Here is a 13,185-nt window from a genome sequence, read left to right as displayed (position 1 = left end):
TGAAATTACCAATGGGTAACGGCAAGCCAAGGGCAAGTCAGAATAAATACGCATCAGTGAGCACTTTTCTGTCTACTGGATCCTGCTGTCACCATATCAAAATACTTATTATAAAGTTATATCTACAATCCCATTCTTGGTGTTTCAACTTTCACTAGATAAGTGTATTGCTGACCACCTACACCGCATGGAAAGCCACCCCTCCTCCAACCCAAAGACCCCCAGAGAGCCCCATCTCAGCACATGGCTCACTGATCACTCATGCCTCTACGGGCTCGACAGAGTGGCTTTGTTCATCCACAGGTGGGGGTGGGGACGCGGTCTGCACACCTCAAACCCATCATCCTGTATCTCCCTTCCCCCAAACCTCACCAGATTTAGGAGTTATCATCAGGAAACACTTGAACCGAGTGTGTGTACGCGCATGTGTGTGTTTAGTTTTGTGAGGGCTGGGCTTCAGCTTTCTGGATTTAATTTTGGAGCAAACACCTAGGCAGGTAGCAACAGGCGGCGAGACCCGCCCAGGGCATTGAACACCTAACTTTACTCAGACTGATCGGCACACCTACATTCCTTATGCCTGACTGACTCTGCTGGGGAATATATGGACAAATACAACGTGTAACTTAACCACAAGAACAGGTATCCTTGGTAACATGTCATGTGAGAACACAAATAAACCAGGAGATGAACAAAGTTGACCTTAGGACCCATTTAGAGTGTAATGCTAGCATGAGAATGAAATATCCGCTTTGCTGGTTCAAAAGGTTGGCGTAATGAGAGTAAATTCAGGATGTGTGCGACATGACATTAGTTGAAGTCATTAAGTTGTCACGGACAACTAATTAGGTCTTCATGTGAAGAGGTGAAAATGGGTGCAAAAAACGTAGTTAAAAACAGCTATTAATTCAGATAGTTACAAATATTTGCCTATCTCTGCCTGGTCTTCTAGGCAACTGGACAAACACACTCCACTTTCAGAGTTAACCTTTAAACACAGTGCTAAAGTCATCTTCCTTTCTCCCCATCATTATAGTAAGCCCTCTTAATTTAGCCCTGCTAGGCTGCCAAACAAATCCCCATTACAGCCACTAACTGCTTTAATGCTTGCTTTAAGCTGTGTCTCTGTGAGGCCAGCAGACATCATTATCAGTACTCCCATGTCCTGTGTGTGGGTAAATCAGAGACAGTACTAAGGCTGTTTTACACCACAGTAAAACCACTGTAAAACAAGCCATTATAATGCGTCCTTATCAGTCACTGCTGATTTGACTTAACTGTACCTACTTGTTTACTGAAATTCAAAAAGTGTATGCAAGACAAATGATTTGCTGTGTAAGTGCTTGCACAGATGAAAAACACTGGAGAAATGAAGTGCCCAAAATAGAAATTCCACAAGGACCTCTGGAACCAGACGTTTTTGAATGCCATCCAAACTCACAATTCCCCATGTGTTTTTCATTTGCCTGTCCTAAAGAAATACAGTGCACTTCCGTCTTTCTTTCAAGCTATAACTTTCTGTTCAGTGAAGAAACTTTAAATGGAAAACTGAGCTGAGAAATAAATTCAGTAATCTTATAGGTCTTACCTTGACCTTTGTGGGAGTCAATGCCTGCCAGAGTCTCTATGGCGACTGGCAGTGACTTATTATTCTCTGCCAGGGGATCTTGGCCGGTGTTGTTGCTCTCGGACTGCTGGTTTTCACATTTGCCACTGAATGTCTGCTCTTTCCGCCTGAAACGGTTGGCTATAAGCTGCCATATGCTTGGTTCTTCCTGAACAGGTTTGGAAGACAGTTTTGTTGGACATAGGGGTACTTCCATTACTTTGACCTCCCCCCTGCTGTGGTACTGAATGTATTGCATTACCCCATCCTCAATCTGCTCACTGGAAGTTGGAAGTGTTCTTCCTGTGAGATACGAAAAGGGCTGTGGACTCATTGTTGTCTCCTCGGCCATACGTGTATTCCGAGAGCACTCCTTTAATTCCCTTTCAGACCCTAGAGTAACTTTGTCCCTGGGCCGAGTCCTCCTGATTCGCAGGCTGAGGCTCCGTCTTAACGAGCTCAGAGTACTTTTTGGAGCATCAGATGTAGAAGATTTGGGAGAAGATTTCGCATCTTTGTCACTTTCCTTTTCTTTGCTCTTATCAGGAGGTGCTTTTCCAAAAAGCCTCCAATGAAATCCCCCTTTGAGAAAGCCTACTCCATCACTCCTCTGGCTGTCTATCTCATCATCAGAGCCCCTCTTTCTTAGCTCCAGCACTGTCATACTGACAGGCCTGGCCTTCCAGTTCCTCTGGCTGACCCTGGGGGTCACCTCTGCGGGAAACAAAGGCCGCTGAGCAGAATTGAGGCCATCAACAGCCCTCAGCTCAGCCTTCCTGCTCCTGTTCTGCAGGTTGCTGTCCAAAACGCCTGCCCTGTTGAGGGGGTGCTGGGTCCGGGGCTCAGACAGGACTGGACCTGGGCCTGCCAGCATGCACACACTCCTGGGCCTCCGCAGCCGCCTCTCTTGATCAGGTTGAGAATCTTTTTGCTGTTTGACTGAGTCGCCATACATGCTCACCGTTCTCCTACCCAGCGGGGCTTCATCCTGGCGCGTCCTTCGCAACACAGCCCGGGGCAGAGAGCTATGTCCTGCAACAGTGCCATGTTCCCCAAAGACAAGCCCTTTAGCATGGACGGTGACAGGTCGTAATGTTGAGCTCTGAATGTGTTGCGCCTGGGTGTCTGTCAGAGCGACTGACTCTGCAGCGTCTCTGCCTTGCTGTGAGGAGTTACCTGAGTTTTTGCTGGGCTGTTTCAAAAACCTGTCTGTCTTCATTTTTCCCTCCACCTCCTCCAGCTCCTCCTCATTTTCTTCCTCAACTACTTCCTCTCTTTGCCTCCCAGCTCTACCTGTGCGGCTCAGGGAGGGCCACCTGTCAGGCTCTTGCCGTGCCCTGCCCAGCCTGGGGCTGTTCTCCATTGGCACTACACTCATCATCTCTCCTCCTCGATAGCAATCCTCAACCAAGGTGTGGGTGACCCGGCCCATTCCCAGTCCTGACACCAGTGCATCTCCCTGTGTTTCATTCAGGGTTACAGAGATGTGGTAAACAGTTTTGCCCTGCTGCTGTTGGCCAATAGCTGTACTCCTTGGGGTCACATCCACGGTCCCACTGCTAAGGAATAGCATGGCACCCAAAACTGATTTACAAATACATCCTCATCCACAAGCCCGTAGCACAAGCCAATGTTCACATTCTGCTTGGGAGTTGTTGAGACTCATAAAATCCTTCAATTGAAGACTAAATTCCTATGCCAGGCATAATCCTTCACCTTTGACATAGGAAAAAACTCAGGCTCCTTAATTCACACAGACTCACACAGGCATTTAGATGGTAGCTGCCTTTTCCCCACACTCAGTTATGCATGTATTGCATGGGCAGATGAACAAAAGAAAATAAAAAAATCCACTGCTCGTTTGGCAAAAAAGTCTCATCTCTAATAGTTGCAAAAGTTGCACATTTAGAGAAAACTTGAATCAACCTTCCTCTTTGGCAAGTTACGCAGAGTGAGCCGTCCTTGTTGTTGGCGGTGCAGACAAACCCCTTAATCTCTGAGCTCTTGCCATGCAGAGCATGAGGGAGTGTGTGTCTGTTTGAACTTTCAGCTGCCTTCCAACCCCCGGGACACATGGAAAACAAGGAATGGATCCCACAGGCATTACACACGCCCTCCTGATTTCTCTGGAGTAGCCCCCAGAGACATAAACAAACACCAGTGAACATGAGATTTAGAGAAGACTGAGCTGATTACATACTGTGGTAATCTACAAAGACTACCAGCAATGAATGGACACTTTGTCTTCGGACCATTGGCATAACACAAAGAACAGATACTGTGCTATTTTTAATAGAAGGAGAGAATGATGTACACCAAGTTGTTTGTTAATGTATCCACATTTTAGTGACCACCAAGTTGTATTAAATTGAAGGGTCTAGCATAACTACAATCCTTAAATTGTACACAGTCATAATCACTTTGTAAAGGAGAAACTTGCACAATAAAAAAAAATGCCTGCCTCTCACTACAGGACCAAAAAAACACGTAAGCGATCGTAACCTGTGTTAGTAACATGTAGCACTATCCACACACCACGCTTCCAGTGGCTCCCACTACACAGCCCACACAGAGTGGGTGAGTTTAAGCTTAATGGGGCGAAGAGGCTTTGCATTTTCCGGTTCCATTTTCTAATTTTCACAGGTGTCGTGCTCTATTATTCTTTAGGGAATTGAAATGGGGCCATCAAATATTTTTGGCCATGTACAATATAAAAAACAATCATCTGAATCAAGCCAGATTTTACCTGCTCAACCCTGCAGCACACTATTTACAGTGGGGTTTGGGCTGGAACACTGCCCCTATGTGGTCAGAAACTGAATAATGCTGGGAGGAAACAGAAACATGGGGAATTTTTCTCTGAGGTAGCTTTTTGACACTTGCCACTGATCCATCCATCTTCTCCCGCTTATCCGTGGTCGGGTCGCGGGGGTAGCAGTTCCAGCAGAGAGCCCCAAACTTTCCTTTCCCTGGCGACATCAACCAGCTCTGACTGGGGGATCCCAAGGCGCTCCCAGGCCAGCGAAGAGATATAATCCCTCCACCTGGTCCTAGGTCTACCCCTTGGTCTCTTCCCAGCTGGACGCGCCCAGGTGGCATCCTAACTAGGTGCCTGAACCACCTCAACTGGCTCCTTTGCCACTGATATTATATATAAATATTTATTTTGACACAAGACAAGATCAACCTTTTAGTATTTGTATATTATATTGAAACCTCTCCTTACAGCATTTTCTATATAACATACAGAATCGGACCCAGGTGATTTATGATCTAGCATTACTGCTAATGAGGGATTTTGGCAGGGAAAACCTGAAACAAAATGGCAACACTGACTGCCTACTCTCAGAGTGCGTCACTATGGGAAATCCAGTAAAACCCTGAAGCTGGAATTTGCAGCTTTGTGCAAAGTGCTGATTCTGATCATCATCAGCACTCAGTATTCATCATGACCTACATTTGTCAATAAGAAATACACCCTAAAGACTATGTGAAACGCTGATCATTTATTTAGTTTGAAAAGGAAAATTGCACCAAATGACATTACTTTAAACTCATCTAAATCAGGGCCATTGCATCTTATAAGATTTACAGTATGTGTGAGAATTGATATTCAAGGTTTTTCTTGGTGCCCTTGATCCTTTTGTGTTCTTATCAGAGGTGTTACTTTGAATGAATAGAAAATATTACGAATATTTTTGTTCCAGTAAACCCAGGGCTCTACTTTTGACAGTGTACTTCAGTCACACATACACAATCAGGGAAATCTTCTTTCTATGTTTTGGTTTTCAAATAAATTGAGCGAAGTTAATTAAAATGTAAAGATGCTTCGACAGTTAGGTTAAGTTATTTAAGCTGTCCAAACTCACTGTGTTTGACTTTACCTGTGTCTAGGAAGCAAGGGTTCGTAATGATATGAGGCTCATCGTCAAGCAAGCAGTCCTTTTCGCTCCATTGCATCTGGTGGTGTCGAGTTCGCCTACGACCCCCGAAGCACAGCAACATAGTCAACCTCAAAGTGACTTCTCCATGACTCACAATTTAACCAAAAACGGTGAAACATCCAGGTGCCTGAAATATCACGTGTCAGTTTGAATAGTCCATCTTTACACGTTCCTCTTCTCAGTTATATTGCTACACTCAGGCATTGCTGTGAGAATCTCCTTCATGCAGACCTGATAATGTAGTTACCAGCAGAAGCCCGAGCAGTTACATGAGAGTCTGAGGAAGTGGCCCGGAGAGGCCGAGTGTCACGGTGCACTTGGAGTCGTTTCCTCTAGGTAATTCGTAATACAGGTGTTGGCTAACAGGGTGCTACATAAGAAACACTGATAGGATTACAGTTAATCCACTATACTGTTGTCTCCGTTGTTGCGGCTGGTCCAGAAGAAACCGGCGCTGTGGTAAATCCTGTGATTTTGAAGTGCTGACTTGGTAACAGAGCTGCTCTTGTATGCTTGTCTCTCCTCCTCTGTCCCACAGCTAAAGGTTTCTCCCTCTTGTAACCTTATCTAGATGGCGGCTGGGAGGGTTTTTCAGAAAAACTGGATTAGCATGTTTTGAGGTTCCTGAATTACCCTCCTCCTCCGTATCTGTGTGTTGACATCAGTGTGATTGTGAGCAGATGTCATACTGTGTGTCTGTGTTATCTCTTCATTGAGTGTGTGTGTCACTGTTACAAACGAGTGTACTGTAGTTGTTTTGACAACATGGCTCTGATATGACTGTCCTTTAATTCCCTAACCTTGGTGTTTTCAAACGTTTTTTTTGGTACTTTTATCTCTCTTAACATATTTGTTATCATTGTCACCCAACATATATTTTGAAGTACATTTAGCTGACTATCCCAAGCCCTGAAATGCAAAATTACATTGAAAACACCCCACACTTGTATAAAGTAAATTAGAATACTAGAGGGAATATTTTTGTTATTGTTACCTAACGGCAAATAGCACTCAAATGTAATTCTGAAAAGTGATAGTTTTATTGCAAAGCACATGTCAATCCCTAATCATATTGTCTGAATGTTTGCTCCTCTTAATTGAATTCAATAAGAGCTTATGTTAATCCATAACACAAACTAAATTAAGCACAAACCACATTTGAGGCATCTGCAAAAGCTCTTGAAATATATTTATTGTCAAAGTTTGAGCAAACTTTTGAAATTGGGATGTCTCCATGCTGCAGTCACCTACTACTGGAGATAGTGAGAAGCTGAATTGGTAAGGGTATCATCCATTACCTTCAGGGCTTAAGCAATGTAAGCGGTTCTGATACCTTCTGAACGCCTAGAAGCAGGAGGCACAGGACAGCAGGTTTAAACAGCAGACATGACAGAAGGGCAGCACTGGTGTGTTTATATAAGGACACTGACACCACGTGTGACAAAGGCTGGTGTTGTCTAGCAAATTGCATGAATCATCAAAGCCACGAATAAAGCTTACTAACCCCTCGTCAGTATCTGAACATGAGTCAGCGTGAGGAAGACAGCCATGCACATATGTACACTCTTTCTAGAATACGGGTAGCTTGAACAGTCAATGAGGGTGGCGACCTGCCTTAGGCTGATAAGCACAAGGTTGGTAGGTGGTTGTATTCAAACGCTGCCTAATTTTTCTTCTCAATATGGTGTTGTTGACTTCATTCACAAAACAGCAGCATGGTTCACACCTGACAGGCATCCATCCTGCTTCAGTATCGCACAGAGAGACAACATATCATGTGTTCTACTATCTGAAAATAGTAACATATGTGTCATCCGCATTATTCAGAGGCTAGCGCTTTGCATGACGAATCAGTGCCAAAGATGGCAGTGATTCAACAGCTCTAATAAGAATACAAATGTCCATAACACTTGTTTTCCCAGGTATTGATGTCAGGATTTAGATAAAGCCAAGTGTGAACATGTGAGTGTAAATGAACATATAACAGAGGGAGGAGATTATTCAAAGTTCTCAGAAATAGTCCTTGATTGAAGAGACTTCTGACTAGGGCTGTGCGATTATGGCAAAAATCATAATCACGATTATTTGGGTCAATAATTGATATCACGATTATTTTGACGATTATTCATTGACCATTTATTGAACTTTAAAACAAATAATATTTTACCAATAAACAAGATCAACAAATATGTTGGAGCGCACTTCCAAAACCATACTAAACATATATTATTAATATGATAAATAAAAATAAATTAGACCAAAATAAATTAAATCAAATATGCACTGTCACAACCTACTGAAAACTCCTTAACATATAGCCAACATTTTGGTAAAACATATTCAACATATTTCACTCAGTTAAACGTTGAAGGCTGGCCAACCGTCATGGTCCAGAAGTAACAGGAAATAAATGTTGAACTACAATTTAAGACCAAATAAAAATGTTTAGGCCACCATGGCAAATGCTGGTAGGGCTGCTCATGTCATCTCTTAAAGATGTTTTGCAAGAAACACCAGCCTGTTTACATGGTCTGGTTTCAGAGATGAGCTCAGGCAGGTGACGATATTGCCACCTGTACTGAAGACCCTCAGCCACGCCCCGACACATGGGGTGACGCCGGCCAATCACAAAGCTTTGATGCGTTCAAGTGCATTATTCTGGCACAGGAAGATTATGTTACAGGACATAAAACAGAATATTGTTGTTCTATTTTTAGACGCATCTCGCGATCGACTGGTTGGGCACCCCTGGGCTAGACCATAGGTCTGTTGTGGTGGAAAAGTAGTCAGCTGAAGCCACATCTCTCAACTTCCCCACGGCATTTGTCATATAGTGCAGGCAGCGCAGACCTGCTGAAATAATACCGAGACGGCATCGCGTAACGCTTGTCCAACGTGTTGACAAGTTGCGTAAAGCCCTGGTTGCTAACAGTGCTAACTGGGCACATATCTTTAGCGATGTGAAATGTAATGGCACCTGTAATATATCTGTGTCTCTGCGAGCTCGTTGCGTAGGCCGTTGTTCTGTACAATGCGTCCTGAATCGATGACTGTGATGATGTGGTGGATGAAGTCGAGCGGGCATCTGCTTTTTGTTGTATTACTGCCCGGTCGTATTGCACTTTGTGGTTGTATTTCAGATGATTAAAGAGATTGGTTGTGTTAGCGTGTGGTGCCAACACAACCTGGTAACAAATCCTGCACTGTACTTTATTTTGCTCCACGTCGGACTCCTGAAAGCCAAAGTACTTGCAAATAGTGGAAATAGTTTGACCCTTCTTTTTAACGAGTTGCTGCTCTTGTTCTGACATCTTCGCTCGCGCTGAACACTCACAACACATGTCACTCCCACGTGGCCGAGTGGGCTTTTAGGGAGGGGCGAAGCGCACCCAGCAAAATAATCGTATTTTGTCAATTATGCTGTTTTCATAATTGTCGCAAGCCATAATCGTAATTAAAATACGATTAATTGCACAGCCCTACTTCTGACCTCAATGGACTTCAGTCAGAAAGCGAGTGACGTCACCACAGCCCAGACACATGAGCTCTGGATAGCCAATCAGCCCTCTATTACAGTAGATTCTGCCCGAGGCTTCAATCACACCGAATGACTCCCGATACCATCTTTTGGATTTTCAGCTGGTTGCCAGCACACAATGCTATGCTTCTTTTGGAAAAATACTCAATAATGTTCAGACTCTCCAGAATCACTCACATTTGCTATATAAAAAAGGCAGTATGTTAACAGTACAATGTGTTACAATAATGAAATACCTTTACAAAATGAATCTTCTATGGTCGGAAAACCTTAGTTAGTTGTTAGGATATTTAGCATTTTCCGTTAAAAAAGTTCCAACTTCTTAATTATAATATATACAATAAAAAAATGTTTTCTTTCAGGACTATTAGTCAAAGAAAAAAAGCAATGATGACTCCGATTTGGGCCATAGGGATCCTTGATGGGTATGTCTTACTGTTTTCTGACTAAAAACCAAATGAATAATCTGGACAGAAATTGACCGACATGTAAAGAGCTAGTTTACTATGAGGGTATTATTAAAGCTGAACAATACATCACTAATGCAGGTGTTATTGTTAGGGTTTGAAAGCTGGTTATGATGGATTCAAAAGTGTCAATCTGAGCTATACCCCTTTAAAAGTTACTGCAACCCTTTACTAGGCCACATTTATTCGTTTTACCACATCATGACATTTCATAACACCCTTGTATTCTCTGGCTGATCAGCGAACCAAGCTAGGGGAAAAATATGTTACTACATACAACAAGGGGAATACATTATCACAGTTAATTATAAGTGTGGGCAGTCACAAGGGAGTTCCTCTGGAGCACACTGATATTTTCCTGGGTGTGACTATTCAGCTCTGTGGCACAATTAACACTTGATGCAACCCTCCTAAAATATTACAAACAGGTCTGTCACACAGTAAATTCCCTTGAGAGATTATAATTTGATAAAGAAACACAATGGAGATGGTTGTTGAAGCTGAAAACTAAAATGAGGTGTTTGTCCCCAAATGAACGCGAAACAGTATTTATTCCCAAAGGCCACATTCTGAATCACTTACCGATATAATGTAAACAAACTGCAGTTTGGTCGCGACGCAAGCCAATTGTGAACGCAGGAACACATGTACCCATACGAGAAAAACACACACTATGAAAATAAGCCAATATGTGCTTTTGATTCTCCCTCGCCGACTACACCCTGGCCTACCGACACCAATTTAACAGACCACGTTCCCCTCTCTGCATAGACACTGAATTAATATCTGCAAATGAATAAATCAGGAGGATCATACACAGAGACAGAAGCGGTACAGACAGCGGGGAAAGTTTATGATAATTATGCTTGCAGTAGTGGTATTGAGCGTGGGTGTAGAGCTTTTTAAAATTCAGCTGCACTAGCGACGAGCATACGTCATCATTGCTCCACTGCAGAGAAAATGATAGGTTCGAGGACGTCTGTGGGAGGTTGTGAAAAAATTCCAGACGCTTCTCTCTCTAAAATTCAGGTTTGAGACATATATATATATATATTGTGTGTGAGAGAAAGACAGAGAATGTATGAGATTGAATAGGAGAGACAGTGAGAGTGTGTATTCTTTGCATAACCTAAGCTGCACAAAGCCCTCTTATTATAATGTTTGACATCCAAGATGCTCTGTGCTAATTTTTCTGTTTCCTTGGACTGAAAACGATATTAAACATATAGTGCCACAGATCGATGTTTGGCTGCCGTGTGTGTTTGCACCTGAACATGCATGGGTGGATGAATGGGCGGAACATTTGACTTCATGACTATTGCTTCGTGCAGTCATCACTACCACCCTGCAGCCAGTATGTTACTATTCCTTTGATGTGTCAGATGGAGAGATCCAAGGTGCAGAAAACTGTGGGTGAGGTTTGCAGACTTGGCTGGAGAGAATGGAACAACTGAGCGCAGAAAAAGGTCAGTTTGAATTTCAATAGCTGGGAATGGGCAGGGGAAACACGGAGGCATGTACTGGTTCGTAGAAGATGACAAAATAACCGGAGAGAGAACGTAGGGGGAGGCTGCGGAGAGAAGCAGTTTTTTCTCTGGCAGGTTTGTGTGGGCTGGTGGCTCCCAGTCCTCCTCCTCCTCTACACATTAGTTTGCAAACCCCCGCTTACTTCTGGTGTCATCTTTTTGAAAACCTGCCTTCAAACTCGCATTTATGTAATAGCTTTGATGTGGTATTGCATTGTGCAATCTTTATTCTAATGTAGGAGTTGTAATATCAGTATTATGTTTGGTATTAGTACACAGTAGCACAGAGAGGATACCTGAAAGTTCATCATAAGGGAGCAGAGATGAGATATGCTTCATTTTAATGAAAAATGTACTGAAAACTGCATGTGGCCTATGACAGCTTTAATGTTAACATCTCTGTAAAGCACCAGCTTGGTAAGGGAAGTCAGAGATAGGAATGGGCAATATATCAACATTAATCGATATGATACAAAATGACAAATTCAATTCCACCAATAAATATTTTCTGATTGTTCTCGCTGTTCTGTTATTTGCCTTTTCCCACTTAGTGATCCTTTAGATAAATAATCAGCAATATGACTTGAGTAAATATTTAGCAAAAGCACCCATTTTCAACCCAAAATGTCTACCCATCTACAAATATCTATAATGATGTATTTGTTAAAATATTTTTGTAAAACAGATTTTCTGAAGAGAGCACAGATCTAGTCAGAGGTAGGGAAGAGTTTAGAAGAAGAGCTTTGAGTATTGAAATAACTTATTGTAGATTCAAGCGATCAGGCTACATGGATCATCTTCTTCCTCCAGTTTCATTCCTGTAACAGCAACATCTAATTCGTCATACACCATCTGGCCTTGATCTCCATCCTGTTGTAACAATACCGCAGTTGTTCAAATAAATGGATCTGCCAATCACAACATTAGCCAGCCACAAACTGACATCATCTGGCTATGACACTGTAAAGCCACTAAGAGCCAACTGGACTTTAGTTCAGATTTGTTATTCGTACTCAGGAGATGCTCATCTTTACATGAGACATTTCAATGAGTTCTTTCTGTGGTTTACATGCCAAAAAAATTGCAAAAATACATCTACAGTATATTATTCTGTTCAGTCTTCTTCTTTTCACTCCTTTTAAGGTTTTTATTCAATGTGCCGTTCAAAAAACATGGCCAAGAATAAAGACACATTTGGGCACAGGCTCCTATGTAATTTCCCACGCCTTTTGTCTCCGTTCCTGTGCCGCCCATACATGCTGAGACAATAAGATGGGAGCTTCGCTAGGAAGCTGACAACACCATTTTACAAAGAAGTCAGGAGGAAGACCATCATGATACTTCCCCACTAGTGCTAATAGCATGCAAACCTAAAGAACAGCTGCTGATATTAGTTTCTTTCTAGATAAAACGATTCATGAAGCTCAAGTTTACAAAATAAAGACCCATTGTTCTTCCCTTGATGCAACAACATTTTGCGTACCGTTTACAGCTGTGTGATCAGTTTTCAACAGATAGCGGCTCCATGATAGTGACGCATCATTGATTCAGTTTTCAACGTGGGATTAATTGTTGTGATATTCATTAAGCTAGCATATTTGCGACTGATGAAATCTTAAAGCCTGTGAAATGGATGTGGGAGATTTAGTTCCACAGGTGACTGACAATTAAGCCACGCTCCACTAGTTCAATTCAAATGGCACACAGTGTGACGGGCACCTCGGCAACTAATCACTAGCATGGAGCATGGAAAGTGATGGGGACAGAGAGGTAAATATTTTACACCGGTTGCAAAAAATCTATTTCCGTAAAATATCAAAAACACTACATTGAATTTGATAGATATAAATTCCTTCCCTATGGCTTGCACAGGCTTGAAACCTCCTTAAGTCGTTCAAAAGTGGGGTTTAGGCATGAAATTGAATAACTTAAATAATTTCTAGACGTTGTGAACCTCCATCAGAAACGACACGCCATAAGTATTCTGCATGAGAACATGTCCTCCGTCAGACAGCCAGGCATGGAGGCTTAGTTGCAGATCAGCCGCCGTCTACAGTATGTGAATGACACAGGCGTTGAGGCTGGAGAGGCCACTGCAAACATC

General features: G+C 42.6%; 1 protein-coding gene across 4 annotated transcripts in view; it reads right to left on the bottom strand.

Annotated features, from left to right (window-relative positions):
* agap3 (ArfGAP with GTPase domain, ankyrin repeat and PH domain 3) overlaps positions 1 to 13,185 on the bottom strand; it is a 132,572-nt gene that overhangs the window by 81,491 nt on the left and 37,896 nt on the right. Inside the window, exon 1 of one of the 4 annotated variants that reach the window (XM_034234405.1) lies at positions 5,491 to 6,056. The exons of 2 other annotated variants lie outside the window; for them this stretch is intronic. In XM_034234405.1, coding sequence (XP_034090296.1) covers positions 5,491 to 5,611 — 121 coding nt within the window. In that variant the 5' untranslated portion in view covers positions 5,612 to 6,056. Of the gene's footprint in view, positions 1 to 1,588; positions 3,646 to 5,490; positions 6,057 to 13,185 lie in introns of those variants that run through there. One more of the 4 variants, XM_034234402.1, reaches the window with a different exon arrangement.

This window comes from Gymnodraco acuticeps, unplaced genomic scaffold, assembly GCF_902827175.1.
Source record: "Gymnodraco acuticeps unplaced genomic scaffold, fGymAcu1.1, whole genome shotgun sequence".
In the NCBI taxonomy this organism is placed as follows: domain Eukaryota; kingdom Metazoa; phylum Chordata; class Actinopteri; order Perciformes; family Bathydraconidae; genus Gymnodraco; species Gymnodraco acuticeps.
This window is presented reverse-complemented; position numbering and strand designations above follow the sequence as displayed.